This window comes from Terrapene carolina, unplaced genomic scaffold (assembly GCF_002925995.2).
Source record: "Terrapene carolina triunguis isolate 2854851 unplaced genomic scaffold, T_m_triunguis-2.0 Scaffold66, whole genome shotgun sequence".
Taxonomy (NCBI): domain Eukaryota; kingdom Metazoa; phylum Chordata; order Testudines; family Emydidae; genus Terrapene; species Terrapene triunguis.
In genome coordinates this window covers 58,113,741-58,139,210 of record NW_020664417.1, presented here as the reverse complement: position 1 = coordinate 58,139,210, position 25,470 = coordinate 58,113,741, and the positions used below count along the sequence as shown (strand labels likewise).

The 25,470-nt window shown below is 41.8% G+C and overlaps 2 protein-coding genes across 2 annotated transcripts in view; one reads left to right on the top strand and one right to left on the bottom strand.

Moving 5' to 3' along the window:
* Positions 1-25,470, top strand: part of GUF1 (GUF1 homolog, GTPase) — a 51,005-nt gene that overhangs the window by 23,470 nt on the left and 2,065 nt on the right. Inside the window, exons 10-16 of the mRNA XM_024211666.2 lie at positions 4,040-4,163; positions 5,153-5,285; positions 15,413-15,556; positions 17,035-17,168; positions 19,847-19,948; positions 22,785-22,904; positions 24,122-24,158. Of these exons, the coding sequence (XP_024067434.1) occupies positions 4,040-4,163; positions 5,153-5,285; positions 15,413-15,556; positions 17,035-17,168; positions 19,847-19,948; positions 22,785-22,904; positions 24,122-24,158 (794 nt within the window). The remainder of the gene's footprint in view (positions 1-4,039; positions 4,164-5,152; positions 5,286-15,412; positions 15,557-17,034; positions 17,169-19,846; positions 19,949-22,784; positions 22,905-24,121; positions 24,159-25,470) is intronic.
* Positions 19,956-25,470, bottom strand: part of GNPDA2 (glucosamine-6-phosphate deaminase 2) — a 26,118-nt gene continuing 20,603 nt past the window's right edge. The window contains exon 7 of the mRNA XM_026647953.1: positions 19,956-21,006. Coding sequence (XP_026503738.1) covers positions 20,993-21,006 — 14 coding nt within the window. The 3' untranslated portion in view covers positions 19,956-20,992. The remainder of the gene's footprint in view (positions 21,007-25,470) is intronic.

The following is a 25,470-nucleotide window of genomic DNA, read 5'->3' as shown; positions in this document are numbered from 1 at the left end:
AACTCAGGCCCTTGAATGCAGGGGCTGAGCAACCAAGCAATTGGGGTAAGCTCAGGCTCCTACACCTGAGCGTCGGGTGAGGGGGAAGCCTGCCACCCGTGAACGGGGTGGCAGGGGGGAACGCAGGCCCACCCACTACACTGCGTTCCAGCCCGGGGCCCTAGCAGCGGTTACTGCTGCTGCTGGTCAGTGGGGTATCCTGACCGAAACACACTGACATCGGCTCACAGGCCTCTGCAGCCTGACCGGGGTCGGCTACCCCCGGGCTACTTCCATGTTCCCCCTCGGGGCCTACCTCATTGGCGACAGCGGGCTCGGGCCAGTCCAAGAGCATTGGTTCCTCGGGTGCGGGGCTTGGGGGCCGGTCCGGCTGCTCTCCACCAGGGTAGCTGGCCCAGGGCAGGCTTGGCTCCTCGGGGTAGCTGGCCCGGGGCAAGCTTGGCCAGTCCTCCTCGGGGTAGCTGGTCTGGGGCAGACTTGGCCAGTCCTCCTCGGGGTACCTGGCAAGAGGTAGGCTCGACCAACGCGGTGGGGTAGCAGGCGGCCTGGGGCTGTCTCCCAAGCGGGAGCTCGGCCCAGGACGTCTGCTCTTTCTGGCGGCCTGGGCTTCACTGAGCTCTGCCGGCGGGCTTTTATACTTGCGGGTCGGGGCTGTGACCTCGGAGGGGCGGGGCCCGGACCCGGTGGCTCCGCCCCCGTTGGGGTCAGGGGAAGTTCGGCCCTCTGCGGGACGGAGGGGCGCCACACCGGCTAACTACACTGCCCTTTTAAAATAAAAAACCATAGTTGACAACCTGGTTTTGATTATCCTTCTATTTAATATATTAATTTGTGATCACTTGATCCAAAGCTATTTCCTACAACCAGCTCTTCTACTTACTAAAACTAAGTCTAAAATTGCATCACCTCTTGTTGGTCTAGTGACAATTTGAAGAAGAAAACTAATCTATCACATCCAGGAATAACTGGGCCCTAAGAGTGTTAGTAATATTTATTCTCCAATCTATATCAGGGAAGTTAGTCTCCCATTATGATATAATTTCCAAAACTATTTATCACTGATATTAAAGAGATTGCTATCCATATCCAAGTCTGACCCTTGGGGGAGAAGAGACTATAACAGACCCATAACACTATCCCAACACACCTCTTTTACAATCCTTCCTCAAAGTGATTGTGACCCAAATAATTTGTTTTTTCCATACTATCACTTGTATTTCTTTACAGTTTATAGCTTCATTGATGTACAGTTCACATCATGTTTACCTTTCTTTCTTTCTCTTCTTAACAGCACATACTCTTCAATACCTATATTCCAGTCATGAGTGCTATTCCACCATGTGTCTGTAATCCCTATAATTTCTGGTTTGACCTCCTGCAACAGTAGTTCCAGTTCCTCCATTTTATTCCCCAAACTCCTTGCATTCTTGAACAAGCATTTCAGTTGTTTCCCTTGGACCTCACCCAGTTTTCTAGCTTGTGGTGTTCCATTATACCTTACTGTGTCTTCATTTAGCTGATTTTCCTGCTTCTATGTATTGATGCCAGGCATGGAGATTTTATGAGTCTCTCCCAACCTTCTTCCCACATCTAATTTAAACCCAGGTACTCAAGTGGAGTCCATTAGTTGAGAAGAGTCTTGTTTCCCTAAATGCCTCCCAATAGTAGATCATCCCAAAACATTCCTTGTTGCACCAATCCTTGAGCTATTTGTTGATCTTAATTGTCTTGTCATGCCTTCTCCCTCCTTCTCTAGGGACCAGAAGTATTCCACTGAAAATCACCCGAGCTTTCACTTCTTTTAGCATCTTACTCAGCTGAGCATAGTCATACTTGATCTATTTCGATGAGAATCTAGCAGTATCCTTCATCTTGACTTGCAGAACAACTAGTGGATTTTTGCCCACTTCTATCAGGATCCTCTTCAGCTCACATCCACATATTGTATCCTGGCTCCTGGGACATAGCACACTTTTCTGTTCTCTGGATCTGTTCTGGTTATAGGCCTGTCAATTCTTCTGAGTATAGGGACCCTGATCACATAGACCTGTCTGTTCCTGGTATTAGTATGAATACTTGCGTGTTATCCTCCATTTTCCTTAGGCTCGGGTCCATCATCTCTTCCTCTTTTCTGCAGGAACTGGTTTCCTTTCTTTTCTTTCTTGCCACCACATCTTCTGCCTGTTTTTAATTCTCATTCTTCAGTGCAGCAAAACTGTTACTTGACTCAATTTCACCACCGCTAGGTGGTCTCTTCCTCTGCTTTGTCTTTATGGTTACATTTTCCCGTGGATTTGGCAGTCCTCCCTTTAGCTGCTTTTGTTTGACAGGTGTCCACAGATCTTTAGTTGCTGTACCACCTTCTCTGTCCTCTTCTGCATTATACCTTCAAATCCCCTTTTAAATTCCATCATCATCTCCAGCTTCATCTCTAATCCTTGGATCCGCTCTGCCAAGTGACTTTTCATGCATAAGTAGCTTCCACCAGATACTCCCTCAAGGATGATGTACGTCCCCCAGCTTCTGCATCTAACCATCTTCTTTCCTCTCCTCTCCTCAGTAGGAGCCTCATTAGCAATCATTGTTTTCTCTTCCTAGATACTGTTCACTGCTCCAATGTTTGTCAGTAACTGGCTTTTAAATCTGGCCAGACTAAATCAGCTCCACTCCCTCATTAAGGAATATTAGCAAGCACATTTAACATAAACATTCTTTAGAAGACGTGATTGTGCTTTATGAAATCTGATTATGAATACTTCCTATAAAGCTCTTATTGGAAAATACAGTAAACACTTATGGCCCAGATTGTGCCTAGCCCTTACATGGGCATGTGCAGGTAAATGGAGAAAGTAGTACAGTGATACTTCTGCCATGTTCAGTGTGCACCAGAAAGGGTGGGCCATGTTGTTTTCACTCCTCTGCACTGTCCTTCAGACTTGTACCAGCACCAATACCATTGAGGAGGATAGCAGTGCTAAGATACCCCCTACATTGAGGGAACTCCAGGAGGTACCCTGTGTCCAGAAGGGGAGCTTCTTGGTGCAGAGCAATCTACACTGGTCCCAAGACATGGCTGTGCCATAGAGGCACAACAGATCCTGTAACTAGCACTGTTTGTCACTCTGACAGTTTCACTATTTAAATGTTTTCACTTTTAATGATTTGATGTGGCACATTACTTCCTTGCCTTTTGCTGCACATGTATTTGGCAGGAGCGTTTCATCGAAAGGCATTAATTCTGTTTGTGTGGTATAAATTCTATGTGTAGGGCAGGTTACAGCAGGAGTTATGTAAAATTACAGATGTTGTTTTATTGCTTGGGAAGCATTTGAGTATTAATCCCTTACAATTGATAGATGCCCTTCAGTAATGCTGCAAATGTGTTACACCCACACATTTTTGACCTATTATCTTTCAGAGCCATTCAGTTTCCCATAGAGTTAATCTTATTTGTCGGGTTTGAACTGTAACAATTTTTCATGATATTTCTATCTCGGGTTCTCAAACTGGGGTCGGGACCCCTCAGGGAGTCGCGAGATTATTACATGGGGGGTTGCGAGCTGTCAGCCTCCACCCCAAACACCACTTTGCCTCCAGCATTTATAATGGTGTTAAATATATTAAAATGTGTTTTAATTTATAAGGGGGGGTTGCACTCAGAGGCTTGCTATGTGAAAGGGGTCACCAGTACAAAAGTTTGAGAACCACTGTTCTATCTGAAGTAATTCTAAAATTTTAAAGTTGCAGTTGAAATGTATTCACCTCGTCCTGGTGAATTTCTAAGAATATGAACATCTCTGGGCATTCAGTTCTTTTGAACTCTTTCATATGAGATGCATATTTCTGTAGGACAGGTGAATTGGAATGGAAGAAAGATATTCCCTATTCATTACATTGCTTATATTTAAGGATTTAAATGAAAGATAAACTCTGTCAAGATGTAGCTAAATGGCTCAAAAGGGTTAACTGGTTCAGCTAGATCAGGTTCTTTATCATGTCAAGTTTGATTGAATGTGAACAGCGTAATGTGTTTCTACAGGAATGTACCCAGTAGACCAGTCGGAATATAACAACCTGAAAAGTGCTATAGAAAAACTGACACTAAATGATTCCAGTGTAACTATTCATCGGGATAGCAGCCTTGCCTTAGGAGCTGGTTGGAGGTGAGACTACAATTACTACACTTTAATTTTAGGAAGTGTCTTATAATATACATGGGGACTTGTTGATGGTATAGGTCTTTTACTTCTGGGGATTTTAACTCTAATTAATATTAGGCCTAAAGTGGGTACTTGATCTTAATTCTAGTCCATATTCGTATACAGCACACAATTTGTCTTGATTGGCAGTCTTTCTTCAAGAGAAGCCCTGGAGTAGAGCTGGAAGAAATTTCTCAGATGAATAGTGAATTTACGAAAAAGTTCAGTTTTTGGGGTGTGTGTCTTTGTCTGTCTGTCTCACTAACCACTGGGCTAAGGGTTATAACACAATTGGGCATAGAGGAGATTTGAATCCACATCTCTGACCTACCTTAGCTACCACCCAGGTGAGTGCCGTAATCGCCAGGCTATAGAGCCGTTTTCACTCTCTGGCACGATGAGTATTTATACAAAATGGAACAGGAGAAATTGAGAGCAACCCATTCTAGAATTGCCTATAGCCTGGTGGTTAGCATACTCATCAGGGTGGGTGGAGATGCCCTGCTCCAGAGTGGGGATTGAAACCTCTCTCTCCCACATCTCAGGCAAGTGCCCTAACCACTGGGTTAAAGGTTATAAGGGACAACATTCATTCTCTCTCTCGCTCTCACATGCTGTTCTGAAGCTGCCTGGAATGAAACTCTTTTTTGATTTGCTGACAAATTCTAGACACAAACAAAATTTTGGGGGTTTTTGGTCCCCTCTTCTCCCTCTTCCCCCCCCTCCCCTCCCCGTTTGCTGGCCAAACCAAACCAAAAAAACAATTATTTGCTCAGCTCTATCCCGGAGTCAAAGGGCACAGATGTCATTAGTCAGGATTAAGGATTGCCTTTACTGTGCTTGACATTGCCAAATCATTTAGTCTCCTAGTACTGTATTAATAATGTAAAATAATACCATAGGAATACAGTGCACATTTTGAAAAACAAGGTTTGTTTGTTTTTTTTTTTCAGGTTGGGGTTTCTTGGTCTTCTACATCTGGAAGTTTTTAATCAGCGCTTGGAGCAAGAATACAATGCATCTGTCATTTTGACTGCACCCACTGTTCCATATAAGGCTGTTCTTTCCTCAGCAAAATTGATAAAGGTATTTTAATTTATTTACAGGAGCTTGAAATGAACATCAGCCTAAAACATTTTCTAAGCCAGTAAAATAAATTGTAGATCAGTATCTTCTTATAGGTGAAGCAGCAGCATCGTCTCCCTTGTTTAGGTTCCTTAGCACTATACGTTAGAAAGAACCCACAGCCTGAAGCTTTTTTCTTTCTCCTCCTCCCTCCCCCTCCCCCCCCCCCCCAAAAGAGCTCTAGTGTCTCTGTAGCTTGCAGCACAGCATTGAAATTGGGCAGGGGATAGTCCTGGGAACCAGGAGGCTTTTTGCTGGCTCCATGTGCACATGTACGAAATTTGCTGAGTTACGAGCTCTTGAAAATTGCCATTTATGCCCTGCGTTTGTCTTGCTGTGAAAAACCCTGCATGCTCTATATGTGCCTGGTAGAGCTGTCAAGCTATTAAAAAGATTAATAGCAATTAATCGTGATGTTAAACAATAATAGAATATCATTTATTTAAATACTTTTGAATGTTTTCTACATTTTCAACTATATTGATTTCAATTACAACACAGAATACAAAGTGTACAGTGCTCACTTTATATTTTCATTACAGATATTTGCACTGTAAAAAAACAAAAGAAATAGTATTTTTCAATTCATTTAATACAAGTACTGTAGTGCAATCTCTTTACCATGACAGTTGAACTTACATGTAAAATTATAGAGCCGAGAAGTCCACTCAGTCCTACTTCTTGTTCAGACAATCGCACAGACAAACAAGTTTATTTACATTTGAAGGAGATAATGCTTCTTGTTTACAATGTCACCTGTTTTGGATTGTTACAAGCAGGACCCGTCAGCATGGACGCATGTCCTCTGGAATGGTGGTTGAAGCATGAAGGGACATATGAATTTTTAGTGCATCTGGCACCTAAATACTTTGCAATGCTGGCTACAAACATGCCATGCGAACGCCTGTTCTCACTTTCAGGTAACATTGTAAATAAGAAACGGGCAGCAGTATCTCCCGTAAATGTAAACAAACTTGTTTGTCTTAGCGATTGGCTGAACAAGAAGTAGGACTGGGTGGACTTGTAGGCGCTAAAGTTTTACATTGTTTTGTTTTTGAATCCAGTTACGTAACAAAAAAAAAATCTACATTTGTAAGTTACAGTTTCACGATAAAGAGATTGGCGCTACAGTACTTGCATGAGGTGAATTGAAAAATACTATTTCTTTTGTTTATCATTCTTACAGTACAAATATTTGTAATAAAAAATAATAATGTAAAGTGTCCACTGTACACTTTGTATTCTGTGTTGTAATTGAAATCAGCATATTTGAAAATGTAGAAAAACACATGAGTTAACTGCAATTAATCGACAGCCCTAGTGCCTCGTCATAACTCCATAATCATGCATTATCCCTGGGGATGGATGCATGCAAACCTGATTGATGAGGAAAAACCTTCTCCACATGGAGACATGCTCTTCTGTTAGATTTTGTACTGCAACAGAGAAGCGTTCATGTGGAGCTGCTGACAGATAAAGGATTCTCTCCCCTGCACTTTTGCCCCCCCATGTCTGCCCCCTCATCCAGTGTCAACTTCCAACTGAGCTTAACAAAACAAGGCAGGTAATATACAGACTTTGTTTGGAAGCAGTTAGGGTTGCTACACACCTAACATGCCTAGTGTACAAACCCATAGAAGCAAGGAAACAAAAAGTTAAGCCGCCTAACAGTACATATCATCTATCCTTGCGCCCACAGGTACATTATCACAATTACAATTACAGACCACACATCACAACTGTAACTGTTCATCTACAGATGCCAACCTTCCAGACTCCCTTTATCCACCCTTCAGCATACACCGCTCCTTGCTAAACTACCCTCTAAAGCATACCCAAACATCCACAACTGCTAGTGTTGGAGAAAACATCTGGAAAAGGGATGTGTGCAGAAGGGGGCAAACGGGGCAGAATCAAGGCTGCAATGTGTGGCATGTGGTATTACACTAGTTGTGGTAATGGTAAGTTGTGTGCCTGTGGGTGGGAGGGGCAAGCTGTTCATATTAGGTCAAAAGTAAAGGTGTTTGAGCTATTTCTCCTAGTCTGGGGCTTTACTTAGCATTTTCTTGCTTTTGTGGGTTTGTGTCTGGCATTTTTGTGGGTAACAACCTTAACTCCTTCACAGACCAAAAAAAAATGTATATTAATTCTGTGGGCATGGCACGTGTGCTCATGTGCCACACACAGAACACTACTGGGACACTGATAATATAGATTCTGCACCAAAGAGACGTGAGCTCAAGTCTCACTTGTTCTGCTGACTTGTGCCCTTCAAAATCCTTATTATTGAACAAGGCCTCCTATCCATTGAGAGTTTACACAAACTGGAGTTAGAATCTAGGTCTCTGATATGGCGGGACCCTAGTGTCAGGCTGGCCATTCAGTCACACTGTCTATACAATTTTTCCAAATCTATCTACTCAGCTAAGATGTCTGTAAAATGGGACTACTGCATATTTAACCCTCTGTTTGGAAAACATAACTTGTGGTCATGTAACTCAAGACCCATATCATAGTGCATCTGCACAAGAGGGCAGAATTAATGTTGCACAGGCAGGCAACTTTAATTCTGGCACTTCCTAACTTCAGGCTATGAAATCCAGCACTCAAAATAACATTATTTTATTTTTATGTAATTAAGTTTACATTGTGCTGCCTGTGAGAGATCCTGTCTCTAAGGCCTGGTCTACACTAGGCTTTTATGTCAAATTTAGCGCCGTTATATCGAATTAACCCTGCACCCGTCCACACCACGAAGCTATTTAGTTCGACATAGAGCTCTCTTTAAATCGATTTCTGTAAACCTCCCCAACGAGAGGAGTAGCGCTAAATTCGACATGGCCATGTCGAATTAGGCTAGGTGTGGATGGAATTCGACGGTAATAGCTCCGGGAGCTATCCCACAGTGCACCACTCTGTTGACGCTCTGGACAGCAGTCCGAGCTCGGATGCTCTGACCAGCCACACCCCGGGAAAATTTGAATTCCTTTTCCTGTCTGGGCAGTTTGAATCGCAGTTTCTGTTTTGACACCGTGGCGAGCTCAGCAGCAGTGGCAACGATGCAGAGCTCTCCAGCAGAGATGGCCGTGCAATCTCAGACTAGAAAGAGGGCCCCAGCATGGACTGATTGGGAAGTCTTGGATCTCATCGCTGTGTGGGGAGATGAGTCCGTGCTTTCCGAGCTGCGCTCCAAAAGACGGAATGCAAAGACCTATGAGAAGATCTCTAAAGCCATGGCAGAGAGAGGATACAGCCGGGATGCAACGCAGTGCCGCGTGAAAATCAAGGAGCTGAGACAAGGCTACCAGAAGACCAAAGAGGCAAACGGACGCTCCGGATCCCAGCCCCACACATCCCGTTTCTACGAGGCACTGCATTCCATCCTAGGTGCGGCCGCCACCACTACCCCACCCCTGACCGTGGACTCTGAGGATGAGATATTGTCCGCGGCCGGTTCCTCAGCGGACGGGGAAGAGGAGGAAGGAGATGAGGAGGACGAGGCAGTCGACAGCGCTTACAACGCTGATTTGCCCGACAGCCAGGAGCTCTTCATCACCCTCACAGAGATCCCCTACCAACCCTCCCCAGCCGTTATCCCAGACACAGATTCAGGGGAAGGATCAAGCAGTAAGTGTTTTAAATATCTAAACATTTATTTATAACATAACTGGCATATTTAAAATATTAACAATAGGTAAAGTGCTTCAAAACATGTAAACAGGAAAGTCCAACAAAACGGGAATCTGTGCAAAGTGTATCATGATTAGTCTGTCTTTGGGCGCTTCAATATATAGTCTATTTTCAAAAAATTTCACAATGTCCGCTTCATGATTATAATGCCCAAAACGCTGCACTCTTTTGTCCCTCCAAGGGCACCTAACCCAAAAACTGGTCAATGTATCCGGGGATAGAGGCGACATCCTCCGGGGAGAACTCCTCATAGGTCTCCTGCAGGTGTTTTTCAAGCCTCATGAGCAGGTTCCTGGGCAGGGAGAGCTTGTTAGGCCCCCCGTGGTATGAGACGTTTCCCTGCCACAACGCCAGCAGGTACTCGGGGATCATGGCCTTGCAGAGCATTGCTGCAAATGGCCCCGGTTTCTGCAGGCTGTCACGAAGCATCCGCTCCTTCTGGCTCGCAGAGACCTTCAGGAGGGTGATGTCTGGCATGACTCCCTGCTGTGAATTAGGTAGGGGAAAGTTAGTATTGGGACTGCTTGCCCGTCCCTTTACAGAACTGCAACCGCCGGTTTACAGCCACGCGGTTTACAGCCGCGAGGGGGTGGGACAGGGCCAGAGTTCATGCTTGCAGGATTGCTGCCAGCAGAGACTCGCATTGCTTTCTATGCGAAAGGAAGCCAGTGCCACTCTTAAAGTTTTAAGCAGCCACAAGTCTACGGCTTACCATGTTTGACAGCTAGACAAAGTCCGGTGTCCTGCCCTGCTCCTCAGCTCGCCACAGCAAGACCGCAGGCACTATAGGCGAGGGCCGAAAATTCGACCTTGTCCTCAGTGCGCGTGTGATAGGTGCTCTGCATGGTCTTGTTGAAAGACTATGTTCTCTGTTCACAGATACATTGATCTGTCTCAGGAATTCACTCCCTTTTTCCAATTCCCACAGCCACATCTGCCCAGAGGCTAGCGCACATTAGGAGGAGGAAGAAGAGGACACGGGAAGACATGTTTGCTGAACTAATGGGATGCTCCCGAGCACAGGCAGCCCAGCAGACACAGTGGAGGGAGAACTTGTCCCAAATGCACCGGGCAAACATGGAACGGGAGGAGAGGTGGCGACAGGAGGACTGGCAGGCTACTCAAACGCTGCTTGGACTAATGAGGGAGCAAACGGACACGCTCCGCCGCCTTGTGGATGTTCTGCAGGACCGGAGGCAGGAGGAGAGAGCCCCGCTGCAGTCTCTCTCTAACTGCCCTGCCCCGCCACCAAGTCCCATACCCCCCTCACCCAAAGTCCAAACACGGAGGGGCGGAAGGGGCCGTGAAAAATTTCACTCCACCCCTGCGGACTGCTCTACCACTAGAAGGCTCTCATTCCCCAAAATTTGAAAAGTCCTTTCCTACCCGCCTCACACAAGACCCCGTCCAAGTTTCACCCCCCCCGTTCCATGTGCGGTTGTTAATAAAAAATACGTTTTTGTTCATTATTGTTTCCATCCTCTTCTTTTAGATGAGAGTCTGTCTGAAGGGGGGGGAAGGGGCTTGGTAATTGGACAGGACAGTCACCTTTAGCAGGGGGCAGGTCCAGCAGCAGGGCACATATACAGTGCAGTGACTAGTTATCCTGGTCAGTCTGGGAGGTGGTTTTCATGTTCTGTGTGGTGGGGGGGGGGGGGGTTGCTCTGTGACTTGGTGGCGGGGGAGGGCAGTTACAGATCTTATGCAGCGGTCCTTACCCTGGATCACAGAGCCGCGCAGCAGGGGATCTGTAACCCTCCTCCCCCTGCAAGACAGTCACATAGCCGACACATACACGCAGTCCCGGCCAGGAGGGCTGGCAGGCTCCGTTGAAACAACCAGTCCACCACCGCGCAGCCTGTCATTCCTGGAGTTTAGAAGCATCATTTGCATCACAACACTAAACCCGCCCCCCGCCACAGTCTGCGTCCCAGGTTTAAAACATTCCCGCGAAAACAGTAATAAAGACAACGGTGTCCATTAACAAAACAGAACAGATTTTATTTTTTGGGAAGGGGGTGAAGGGGGTATGTAACTGGAGAGGATAGTCGACGGCAACTGGGTAAAGAAACGGGGGCAAGTTCAGCTTCTGTGTCCACAAACTTAAAAGTCACTGGGTACCCTGCTCAGCCTTGAAACTGGCTTTCAAAGCCTCCCGGATGCACAGCGCGTCCCGCTGGGCTCTTCTAATCGCCCGGCTGTCTGGCTGGGCGTAATCAGCAGCCAGGCTATTTGCCTCAACCTCCCACCCCGACATAAAGGTCTCCCCCTTGCTCTCACAGAGATTGTGGAGCACACAGCAAGCTGCAATAACGATGGGGATATTGGTTTCGCTGAGATCACAGCGAGTCAGTAAGCTTCTCCATCTCCCCTTGAGACGGCCAAAAGCACACTCCACCACCATTCTGCACTTGCTCAGCCGGTAGTTGAAGAGTTCTTGTGCAGTGTCCAGGGCCCCAGTATAGGGCTTCATGAGCCAGGGCATTAGCGGGTAGGCTGGGTCCCCGAGGATCACTGTAGGCATCTCCACATCCCCAACAGTTATCTTGTGGTCCGGGAAGTAAATGCCTTCCTGCAGCCGTCTAAACAGACCAGAGTTCCTGAACACGCGAGCGTCATGAACCTTGCCCGGCCATCCGACGTAGATGTTTGTAAACCGTCCCCGATGGTCCACCAGTGCTTGCAGCACCATTGAAAAGTAGCCCTTTCTATTGATGTACTGGCTGGCCTGGTGGCCCGGTCCCAGGATAGGGATGTGAGTCCCATCTATAGCCCCACCGCAGTTTGGGAACCCCATCGCAGCGAAGCCATCTATGATGGCCTGCGCGTTTCCCAGGGTCACTACCTTTGACAGCAGTACCTTGACGATTGCCTTGGCTACTTGCAGGACAACAACCCCCACGGTAGATTTGCCCACGCCAAAGTGGTTCGCGACTGACCGGTAGCTGTCCGGCGTTGCAAGCTTCCAGAGGGCTATGGCCACTCGCTTCTGGACAGTCAGGGCTGCTCGCATGCGGGTGTCCTTGCGCTTCAGGGCAGGGGACAGCAACTCACAAAGTTCGAGGAAAGTCCCCTTCCGCATGCGAAAGTTTCGCAGCCACTGGGATTCATCCCAGACCTGAAGCACTATGCGGTCCCACCAGTCCGTGCTTGTTTCCCGGGCCCAGAATCGCCGTTCAACAAAATCCACATGCCCCATTGCCACCGTGATGTCCTGGGCGCTGGGGCTTGTGGTTTCTGACAGCTCTGTGCTACTCTCCGACTTCAGGCCCTCACGGCGGTGCCGTAGCCTCCTCGCCTGATTTCTCTGCATCTGCCTCAGGGAAAGGTGTATGATAAGCTGCGAGGTGTTGAGAACGGCCACAACTGCAGCGATGGTCGCAGCGGGATCCATGATCGCAGTGCTGTGGCGTCCGCGCTGTCACTGATCAAAAAGTGCGCGAACTGATTTCCCGCCGGCGCTTTCAGGGAGGGAGGGAGGGAGGGAGGGCGGTAGTGACTGACGGATGACGACAGTTACCCAAAAGCACCCTCGCCACATTTTTTTACCCAGAAGGCATTGGCGGATCGACCCAGAATTCCAATGGGCGGCGGGGACTGCGGGAACTGTGGGATAGCTGCCCACAGTGCACTGCTTCCAATGTCGACGCTTTCCCTGGTAGTGTGGACTGACAAAGTCGAATTACTGTCCTTAGTGTAGACACATACGTTCGACTTTCTAATATCGATTGCACATATTCGATTTAACTAAAATCGAACTACTCTCGTAGTGTAGACATACCCTAAGTGACTTCGGATCTTAGTGCTGAGTGACTGATATTATACGGACAGCAGTTCCTCTCAGTGACAATATTTCCCACGTTTTTCTCTCCCCAAAAGCTGTAACAAGATTTGAATTGAACTATGAAAAGACTCTTGTGATTCATCTGTATAATTTTTGTTTTGGCAGGAGACACAGAGTGGAATTATTTTAATTGGAATACAGTCAAGAATAAAATGGCAAATTTTTCAGTTGTTCATGAGTTTAGTGCTATCTTATGTAAAGTGAAGGACTTCTGCAGCGTGCCGCTCAAGAACTCATAAATTTCCCATTGACTTTAATTTAAAATTAGTGTGTACCTGTTCCATGGGAGCAATTTATTTTTCAGTACACCTCATCATGGGTTCCACAAATAATGGTTCTAGCAATACAATTATGCAAAATATAGAAATTACATTTTCTTCTGAGCTGTAGCCTTTCAGTTACAGTTCAGCACAAACATAGTGTGCAATGGGATTCCATCTTTTCTCACTTTCCTGAAGGTGACTAAAATTGGCATTCACTGGAGTTCAAAGATGAGGGAAGAAATACAGTCATGCCATGAAGCAATTTCTTATCAGAGTCCATGTGGTTCTGTGCATCCCTTTAGATAACACATAACCCCTCTATTAAAGGGTGACTGTTTCAGAAAAGTGTGGGTCATAATGATTAAAAGTTGTGTTGGCCTGAAGTCCACAACTTGTAAGACCAATGATAAAATAACACTCCTGGAGTGATGGGACTATTGACTGATGTCAGGTCCATTGTCTTGCAAACCATTAGGGCGATAAAAATGAATGCAGTGCTGGATAGCTTGAAAATGTACCATTAATTACTTAGCTTACTAGGTCAAGATATCGAACTTCAAAATAACATGTTCTGAGTATCATCTTGCCTTTTCCCAGCAACCTCAATTTTGAACTGATTTTGGTGGCTGCTATCTCAAATTGTTTAAAACCAGAACCAATTCTTTATACCATCTAAAAGTCTGGAATCCCATCAGTCAAATGGTGTAAAGCATTAATCTGTAACTCAGCGTTTGAGACTCTTGCCTTCAACTTGTTGCAGAATTTAGTCAATATGTAGTGAATAATGAAAGTGCCCTTTTTCAGTGTGGGGATTGGATGTTATGCAGTGAAGACAAAGGGACCTCATATTGAACAATGAGGATAAAAAATAAATATTGAGCAAATGCTTTATTCACTGATCACCTTTCAGCCTTAATGATCTTTTAATGTAGTTTTTGTGTGAAATTCTTCTTCATTGGTATTCATAATAATCTTTCTACATTATGCCTGGACGGTGCATGAATTTTCATAGTGAAAACAAGAAAGGCTTTTAAAACTATCTTTTGCAGAGGTACAGTGCTTACATTTCAGCTGCTCCTTTAATCTAACATTCATATTATGATAACCATTGATGGTAGACAAGACTGTATGGTATTTTGGAGATTTTAATTACATTTTATTTTATTCCTATATTTCTGAATTGATGATAAATCAGTTTTTCAGTTCAGTATCTAAACATACTAATTTAAATGGCTAACATTTAAAAATATGCCGTTCAAGTACTTTTGTGTCTTTGACTGAAATGCGTTGTCTGATAGTGCTTTAAAATCATATTTGCCATGAATTTGGGATAATCACATTACCCACAAGTGTTTCCCCAAACAATTGCAATAAAATTTATATTTTATTTGGAATGAAATTTTGTGATGCTTTCCCCCCTTTTTCATGTATTTTAAATGGGAAAAGTCTTATAGAAATACTGCCATTGACACATAGGGTGGGAGCTAGTGACATTCGTAAGCGCAGTATAAAAAGTCATTTATATATATATATGGAGTTCAGAGTAGATGATAATGATAGTCTCTTCTGATCTTAAAGTCTATGAGTCTATATGTTTTTTGTGACAATTTTTCATCCATTGTAACACCCCTGTAGATTTTTTACAATTAAAACTAACTCAATTTAATAAATTGAAAAATTGAACACTGATTATCCTTCTCCTTTACTTTCAGTGCATTTTAAATTAACCAGAATGAACAAAAATGATACATTAGTCTATTGTAAGCCACCACAACATTTTGAAGAGAGGTTATAGATGCTCTGCAGCAATGCTTTATTGATTCAAAATAAACATTGATTTAACTTTCTGTTGACAAAGGGCTTGATTCTGGGAGTTTTGTGTGAGAAATGCTTGCAGAAGTTGGATCACAGTCATGATGCCTATTTTTTAAAAAGTAAACATTCTATTTTGGTCCACTACATTTGGCACAATAGTAAGGTAGAGGTAAAATTTTGTGTTTTTAATCTACTTGATATTGGATATAGTTACCTGCCTTACTGTACCAATCATTAATACCTGAGGCTTCAAAGGTAGCTTAACATTCTAATGTTGCTGCTTCCTTATACTTAATGAACATCAAAAACTTATGAAACAAGGAATAATAATGTAAATGTTCTTATTTTCATAAATAAATTTCCAGAAATGTTTTTCCTCTAATCAGTGGTCAGAGAATAAAGTTCACTAGAAGTACTTGTAAAGGGACTCTTGTGGAAGCAAGTTCTTGATTCGGTTGATGTCCTTCTTTTCGTAGGAGCACGGAAAAGAGGAGATTACTGTTATCAACCCTGCTGAGTTTCCTGATAAATCTTCAGTATCAGAATATTTGGAACCAACCGTTTTGGGGACTATCATAACACCCGATGAATATATTGGAAAAATCATAACTCTGTGTCAGGTTTGTATAGAATTTTAGTTTTGTGATTGCACTGTTAAATCACAAGTGGTATCTAGATACCACAGTGATGGGCACCATAGGAATGTTTAGTAATAATACTCTCAATAAAATCAAGATTTAAAATGGTCAGGTATGAATGACATCACTTTTCTGAATTATAAGGTCATCTAGAGAGGTAATATCTTTTATTGGACCAATTTCTGAAGAAGAGCTCTGTGTAGCTCGAAACTTTGTCTCTCTCACCATCAGAAGTTGGTGCAAAAAAGATACTACCTCACCCACTTTGCCTCTCTAATGTCCTGTGACCAACACGGCTACAACACTGCATACAAGATCATCCAGTGAAAGATAGCTGCTCAAGCTCAACCCCGGAGAGTCTTTTTGAACAATTGCTCCAGCTCCCAATAAAAGAGAGGGGGTTTTGCTAGTTTGTTTCACTACTAACGAGGGGAATCACCAATGGGAGATGCTGGTGGTATTAAGTACAGCATATGTAGGAGTAATTTAATGAAACATAATTTCTACCCATGGACCTGAAAAACAGTAGTTTCTCTTGCTTAACTTAGGGAGTTTTGCAGTTTCTTGTCTCTCTGACAAGTGTTGTAGATATGGTATGCTTTACCTGACTCTGCCATGTACAGATGTGGAACAAAGCAGGATGATATAAAGTCTAGTCATTGATTCAAATAATCCCATTCTGGTAGAAAACAGATTGTTTTAATTGATTACATCTGCAGTACACATTTTAAAAGCTTAATTCTTTACCCAAACACCTCCCCCTGTGCATTTGCAATATTTTACTTGATTTTTTTAAAAATATGGGTACATTAAAAATAAATAAATGCAGTATTTTATATGGTTTTGTATATACAAACTTTGTCACAAAATGCTCAGTAGTATACAAAATTACAGTATACATAATTCAGGACAATATACTACTATGTTTGTTACATTAATGCCCAAAGTATATATGGGATGAAGACATTGTATAGTAAAATAAATACATAAAAATAAAAGACTATTGAAAGGAGTTGGGCTCTGATCCTACAAGCCCCCCTGCATGGGTAGCTCTCCTGTGTCTAAGAACCTTAACTTTATTGGGGCTGCCTGTAGGTGTAAAGCTCACCCACGAAGAACTGCTTGCAAGATTAGGACATTAGGGAGCAGCAGCAGAAGCTCTTAAATTTTTCAGTGATGAGGCAAGAGGCATTAGGAAATATATGCATGGGAAGGATCTCTAGACCATTAGTCCAAAAATGGCCACTTCTTGAATTATGATGCTGTAATTCTCCATGAATTCTGGGAATCTAAACAAAACTAATTTTTTTTTTAAAAAAAGTACTCGAACTGTCTGATGGCTTGTTGCCAGAACCTCTCTGTGTAATAATAGCCCCATATTTGCCTGTTTGTTCTGTATTTGTGTTGTGAGATTTTTCTACTGAGGAGAGTTCATTCTTTTAAAGTGTCATATTTATTAGACTCGCAGGGCTGTTCAGAAGGACATGATGTACATTGATGAGCACAGGGTTATGCTGAAATATATCTTCCCACTGAATGAAATTGTGGTGGATTTTTATGATGCTCTGAAATCACTCTCTTCTGGATATGCTAGGTAATTTTTTTTCTTTTTCAAAATACAGTTTAAGAATTTTGGGTGAGATATTCAAAGGCACAAATGGGAAGTAAGTGTTCAACTCTCATTATCTTTAAACGCTGTATTCAGGGAAGCATATCCATGTGTAATAGCATTTCCTCAAGGAGTTTACAATGTAGATTAAACATAACAGAGAAAGGGATGACAGATGGTGGGGATGGGGATATGGCAAGGACAAGGGATACAACACTGAAGGATTGGATAAACTTACTGTTATGTTCATGTTTGATTAAAACAAATACATCTTTGCTCAGACTGCTACCAGAAAGCTTAAAAAAAGGGGTGGGTGGGAAGGTTACCAGTAGATGTTGAATGTTTCACCAAAAATAAGATTTTGTGAAATGTAAGAGATCTTGACTTGTCTGTCTGTTTATAATATTATATATGTGTGTGTGTGTGCTATGAATATTTTGCATACTTAGTGAGGGCAATGTATAACAATGTTAGAAATAAAATTATTAAAATCTAATGTTAATAAAATTCTACTAAAACAGCTTCTTTCGTAGAAGCTGTAGAACATTCCTGTGGAATAGGAAGATATTAAATCCATTTTGCAGATGAGCAAACTGAGGCATAGAGGCAAGGCCATACTGAACATCAGTGTCAGAAATGGGAATAGAACTGAAGAAACCTGACTTGTAGACTCCTGACATTCACTTTTCTTATATACCAGTTCTGAAATAGCAATGACTAAACGACACACACATTGTAGAGAGAAACCTTGTATAAGGTGGAAGTGCAGTAGCTTGCACCCATTTTGGGTACTGTGATCATTATTGGGAATGGAATTTCCTATTATCAATTCTTCATTAAGTTAGACTCAGACCTGCAGGCAGGGATTTGAAAATCCCAGCTTAATAAATCAGGTTATGTTATGAAAATCAGTGGCAGTCAGCTTAGAATCAGTTAACAAAATTTACTGTGATATATAACTATCCTCTTGCCAGCTGTACATTGTGCAAGTGTCCAGTGTACTGTAATGTGAGAACTAGCATTATCTACTTGTCAAAGGGACCCTTGACAATGTACTTCTATTCATTAGTTCTTCTTTCCAGTGTGAGAAGGAAACCTTTCAAAATGTTAATTTGTTAATACAAGTCTGAAACCCAGATGAAGGGGTATATTCTCAACTTTGTTCTGGGAATTAAGCAAATAATTTTCTGCACATTGAGATGAAATTTTGTTCCTTCAGGCAAAATAATCTTTACAGCTGGTAGCTATAAAAATATGCAGATACTCACCAGCAGCCTTTGGGAGTTTAGCTGAAAGGAATATGTTGCTAGATAGATGGGATTTAAGCCAACAAACACTGTGTTCCTCCTTTTATTGAAATATGATCTCAGGAGATTTGGTAGTAAGATGCATTATAATAATATATGGAGATATACTTATCTCATAGAACTGGAAGGGACCCTGAAAGGTCATCAAGTCCAGCCCCATGCCTTCACTAGCAGGACCAAGTACTGATTTTTGCCCCAGATCCCTAAGTGGCCCCCTCAAGGATTGAACTCTCAAGCCTGGGTTTAGCAGGCCAATGCTCAAACCACTGAGCTATCCCTCCTTCCCAAAACTGTGGAAGGAACAGGTGGCTTTGATACTGGTCTCATGATTTACTTTTTAATATCCACAATTGTGTTAGACACTTTACTGGCATAAGAATAACAGTTCCCCGCCTAAAAAGATTGCAGTTTAATCAAAGTTCATATAATTCAATGGGTAGCAAGAGAGAACTCTTTGATTTACAGTGACAGGATTGCAAGATTGGTGGTTCTGCATGTTGTTGTGAGGTTTTTGGTTTTGTTCTTAAATATATTTTATGAATATAGGATTATGACTGGGTGTTGGGTTTTTGTGTGTGTGTGTTGTGTGGCTGAACTGGTAGGGAGAAAGAAAACAGGGAATGAGAGAGGGTGGATAGAAAGAAAAATGAAGGGGAAGGAGAGCCAGAGGAGGATGGAGGGAGGTGATTAAAAAGGGGTGTGGTGGGGGGGGTGGAAGTGAAGGCGAGAGATGGGGAGAAGCATGATGGCTGTGGGGGGAGATAGAGGGAAAGAGAGAGGGAGGTCTGGCAGCAAATTGAGCATTGGAACCAGACAGGAGTAGGAGGAGAGCAACTGATTAGTCAAATGGAGTGCATATAAAAACCAGTTCAGAGTTTGTTTTGAGGTTTAGGATTCTCATGACATCAGAATGTATAAAGACTCTGCTGCAGCGACTTGGAGGGGAAGCTTCAAGAGCTGAGGCTTTAAGGTTGGTCTAAAGAAGCTCCTCACACTGCTGCCCTCATGTTGGCTTGGTGGGAAAGAATCTAGTATCCCTGAGTGGCTCCTAGAGAATCCAGTGGGGATGGTGGGTCCTGACTAACCCCTGCTGAGTAGCTAGAAGAAAGGGTGCTGTCTGCCTGTGTTTTAGAGCAAGCTTTTGCCCACAGTGTACTTATAATTCAGTTTTGGAGAGAGAACGGATTTACTAAAATACATTTAAAAATGGCAGTACCCCTCCTGTGATGAAAATCCAAGTGTTTTATTAAAATGTGTAATACAAAACAAATGCTAAAAGCCTAAAAGATTCCTGGAGTAGAGAATATAGTATCAATTACAAGGTTGAAGTTGACTTTTATTTTTTTCCCCCTTTAGTTTTGATTATGAAGATGCAGGATACCAGGCAGCAGACCTTGTCAAAATGGATATTCTTTTAAATGGAAACTCTGTTGAAGAATTGGGAACTGTTGTACACAAGTAAGTAGATTAACTGGAGAATCCCAATCAGTGAATGAAAAGGTTTCTTCTTTATATTTTCAGCATATATTGGCGAAAGAGCAATGAGGATTTCATCATGCAACCATCTTCAGGAATGATCTGCAAAGGAAGAGAGATGTTTTATAATTAGGAGAGAATTAAGAATCACATATTTGTGATTTTAGAAAGCGACTCAAATTGTTAACTAGAAAAACAGGAAGCAGAAGATGTTAAAAGGAGGACAGGGTGATTGCCTATAAGCAAAAGGTTCACATTAAGGAAAAAAGTGTTAACCATTTGAAGAGAGCTTAAAATAGGGCAAAGACTAAAAAGGGGGGGACAGATCTTGTGGAGAGGATTGTTGAAAATAAGGGAATCAAACTTACGAAAGGTAGACAATTGAAAGTTGTCAGTTGTTTCATGCTCCAGATTATGTCAATGCCATATACATTTAATATTATCTCAGTTTAATTCTGTAACGAGACATTAGATGCAACATTTTGAAGTTGCAGAGGAATGTATACATTGTAAAGTCAGGCATCCTGTTGCAACTTCCTGCAGTACATGATGTTTTGGTTGTGTTCCTCATGTTGAGTCTCTGTCCTGTTTTTAAGATAGTCTCTCTCACATTTGACCTTTTGTTGGTCTTGAGCTGTGAGGGGAGTAAATTGACCAATGAGACTTGGAAAATGAATAAGTTTGAAGGCCTCAAAGGTGAGAAGAGAGGTCACAGAATATTGGGAAAATAGGAGGTCACATATAGGGTAAACATTTAGAAAATGGAGGCCAAAACATCCCCATTATCTCAGAAAATAACATTTACTGTACTAAGTTCTATATTAATGAACCAGGTTTCTTAAATGTAGTTATGACAAGTTTCCAGATTTCTGCATTCCTCGGTGGAATCCTACCTTTCTATTTGCTGCTTTCATTTCTGATGGAGTCTTTATAACTTTCTACTTGTTCTTCCAACTACCATCTTTAGTAGTGTCCTTAATTTTCCTCTTCTTTTTTCCCCCCTCTTCCTTCCAGGATGTCTGAACTTTAATCTGCAGTTGCTGAAATTCATATTTACACTTTAGTTATTTTCTGTTATGACAAACTACAATCTTTCCTAAATTCTTTGATTTCTTAACTTCAGAGGGTCAGAATAACAAAGCCAAACTGTCTTGCTCCAGGAAGGTTGTTTCATTCATCCTTGCAATCAACTCTGATTTAATCTTCTGGCTTTCAGAATTTTCCATGGGTTCCCCTAGTCTCTCACATTAAACATATTCCTATTCATTTTCCCACTTGTTCACAATGTTCCTAAAAAAATGGCATTTTATCTCTCGTCTGCAACTCTTTATAGTTGATTATTGCTTTTAAACACGCACTTCTCTGTTTATTTGGGAACTCACTCCTGAACTACTTCCTTTCATCAGAACTAACCTTGAAATCATTGTTTCCGTTAGCCTAAAATTGACACTTAAATCCCACTCAGTATCATTTCCCCTTATCGCTGCATCTTTTCAGTCTCTCTCCGCACGCTGTAACTAGATTGCTTATATTATAATGGAAATGTTAGGTAACCTAAATACGGGGATTGCTACCAGCATCTCCTATCATAAATATACACACCCATCCACATCTTAAATATATATATTTATAGCGTTAAACTGCAGCTATTTATTTTACTGCATCTATCTATTGTACAGATAAAGGGAAGCCCAAATGTTGCCATTTACAGTATCAAACTCTAAAGCATATATTTTCAGCTACAAAATGCTATAAAATGTTTTGATACAGGATAATATAAAATTTTTCTTTGTTTTCAGACCATAACAAAACTGTCAACACGTACCTTTGTTTTCTAGCCTTTTTGGAGCTTTTCAGTGTAAATTTGCTATCTCTGTCATTTCATGCCTTCAAAATGTGAAATATGTGCTAATGCAGAATGCCTTTAGATAATGTCTACTAATAAGTTAAGAGAAACATTTAAAAATGTTTCTGAATGTAACTGTTTTGTGAGTAAATGTTTGAGAGAACTGTACTGACCTATTCAACCTCTAATAGATAAAAATTCCCCTCCCCTTATAAAAATCTAAGAAATAACTGCTGAAATTATAATATTCTTATAGCTATGTCTGGATTATGCCTCAATCCATAGAGGCAGCCCTTTTATTTCAGTTTATTAAACTCCTAGCCAAAGTTTGAGCTATACATTTTAAAAAAAAAGATGTACAAGCATGCCAATTGAAGTTTTCCACCTTGCCCCAAAAATGTGTTCCCCTTCAACACACTATCACCCACACTTCTTATCTTCCACAAATAAAATCCTCCCATCTCAAACCACTGAGACAAGTTAAATTTCTTCCAAACATACCCCCAGGCTAGCCAGACACATTCTCTTTGCTATAATGGCATTATTAACTTTTAATATCGAGTCCAGGGATTTGAGGAAGTCAAAAAAGGACCAGAATTCTCAATTTGTATACCTTACATCACAATGCTCTGAACTATACTAAACTTATTTGGATTAAGTATTCAGTATGATACATGTTTTATAACAGTCTACACATTTAATTACTGAAGATTATTTGAAAAGCGCTTTGTTAATGTAATCAAATTATCAGTTATCTTGTATGAACTGGTAGATTGCAGGTGCAATAGTCTTTCTCCTCACCTTGGATAGAGTATTATGCTATGATCAGAATATCTTTGATTTTAATAGGGAAATAGACCCTTTTTAGAAACAATACTTACTGTCTAGAAAACTGTTAATGATAATTCTCTTAAGTTTTTTCTCTCAGGCTGCATTATTCTCTCAGAAAACAATAGTAAATTTCCCTTTCAGAGACAAAGCATATGCTGTTGGCAAAGCCATGTGTGAACGTTTAAAAGATGCTATTCCTAGACAGTTGTTTGAAATAGCCATCCAGGCTGCTCTTGGCAGCAAAGTCATTGCAAGAGAAACGTAAGTTACATCTTTTTTTCCTGGCTTTAGCTATCTTTTTAAGATATTATGATGAGGAAATGTTTCTTATTTACCTAAATATTTTTAAAATTTGTCCCCGCAGCCATAAACAAACAGATTTTGTTGTAAAATCTAGCCTGTTTAGGGGGAAACAGCAGGAGGTACTGCCCCTCATTTGCAGCCAGTGGGAAAATTACTTGTGGTGGCCTACATTTTTCTCTCATTTATATAGTACTAGTCTCCCAAAATAAAACAAATATTTGATCTTCAAATTTCAATCTAATATTCTTTTGATGTCAATAAAGTTGAAGAAATAATTGACATATTGTAATTTTATTCTGTATAAAACCAGATAAGAAAATGTTTCTTAATGGATCAAGCACAGTAAATCACAAGAGTGTGATTTCTGGGACAGGTAGAATAGTCTCCCACCAACAAAATCAGGTCACTGTGCTGAGTACGTAGTGAACACTAGGACCCCGGGGACTGAGCCAAGGCAGTTGTTTCCACATACTCACTCCAAAGGAAGTCTAATGCAGGCTCTGCAAGCTAGCTGTTCCCTGCCAGCACCTACAGTACTCCCACTCCAAACCAACCATGGTTTCTTGGCGTGACCCCAGTGCAGTCCGCTTTTGTTGCTGCAAAGGACTGTGGGATTTGGGTAGTAGTAAGTAACCCTGGGTGGCTTTTGGGTCCCAAGTGGAAATAGATTGAGAACCACTACTGTAATATATGCTAAAATGTATGAATAGTAAGAACCATAGCACATACTTAATAAGCTAATCATACAGATGGTAGGGCATTGTCATCCATTCATTTGCAATAACACTGTGCCACCGGCTCCATTAGGTTCTATTTTTTGCTTAGTTACAGTATTGTAAACTTTTGAGTGTTAGTCAATTTGAAATAAGTCACAGGTAAGATCATTAACTAGAAAAGGGATTGTACTGTGCTAGCCTTTAATGGATGCTTCCAGAATTCAAAAATATCAGTTTGAGGCTTAGCCTCCTAGCTGACTTGGATTGGAGGATTTTAAAAGAAACACTCATGATCTGTATAACAATACCCAAGCATCCTAGAAAAACTACCTCAAAACATTTTTCCACCCATAGATTTGGGTTAGTACCGGCTACTTGGAATATATTAGGGCTCGTGTGTTGGAAATGTACTGACATATTGATGTATACAGATAGTAGATGGTATCTTCTCTCTTACAGAGTGAAAGCTTACAGAAAGAATGTTCTGGCAAAATGTGTAGGTATTTTTCAATTTGTGTGGGGGGGGGGGATTTCTGATATTTGAATATAGACACTTTCAGTGGCCCAGCTAGGGGGGTATGGTCCCTCTCCTTACTCTCCCATGTCCCTCTCCTTACCAGTTTCATTTTTGTACTTTGCTCTTCTCTGGCTCACTTGTCTCTCTCACGTTCAAGCTCCTGTTACAAGGTCCTCTTATTTATACAATTGTTATTTAGATTTTCATTCTAAAATACAATTTTTCCTTTGTATTCTGTTGTGTCTGCTTGCACTATATTTACACTGTGGTTTAGAGAAACTGACAGCTTTTTCAAAGCTGCACATCTACTATATACCTAAGAGTCTCAGATTCACTATCCCCCAGTCTTTCCCAAATGACTTGGGTGAGTGAGTTTCTCTGTAGAGACTGGTTGTGACTAGGCTTGACTTTGGCTTTTTCATTGCTCAACCAAGATAATACAGATTAAAGAATGTAGTGCTTAACTGTTCACAGAACTAGAGAGAATTACAGAAAAAATTGATTATGCTTGTCAGAGGTCTAAGGACACGATGAGTTACAGAAGAGCCCTTTACTTTCATTAGTCATGGTAGATATCAAACCAATATAGCCTCTCTTGACAGGCTTATGTGACAAATGAGATAATGGAAGAAACCAGCTCCTGCCTGTGTAAATGCCTAAATTACAGGTTGTTCACTGGCTCCTCTTCTCCCTCTTAAATATTGGTAATTTAGGATGAGTGGTGAGAGTTAGATTGACCTTAGGTTACATCTAATATAATTAGTCTTTTCAAAAACAGATGGCTAAATAGCTACTGATACAGGAACTCCTCACCTAACGTTGTAGTTATGTTCCTGAAAAATGCGACTTTAAGCGAAACGATGTTAAGTGAATCCAATTTCCCCATAAGAATTAATGTAAATGGGGGGGGAGGGGTTAGGTTCCAGGGAATTTTTTTCACCAGACAAAAGACTATATTATATATTATATAATCACACACACACACACATACAGTATAAGTTTTAAACAAACAATTTAATACTGGTACACAGTGATGATGATTGTGAAGCTTGGTTGAGGTGGAGGAGTTAGAGGGTGGGATATTTTCCAGGGAATGCCTCACTGCTAAATGAACTAGTAATTGACTGAGTCCTCAAGGGTTAACTCTCACACTCTAGGAGGCAGCAGGAAAGGAGGGAGGGCAGACAGAGAGAGACACCCTGTGTGTGAGAGAAAAAATGCGCATTTCCCCTTTAAGTAGCTGACCCCAGGCTTAAGTACACTGCCCTGTTAATTAAATCAGCTCCCTGAG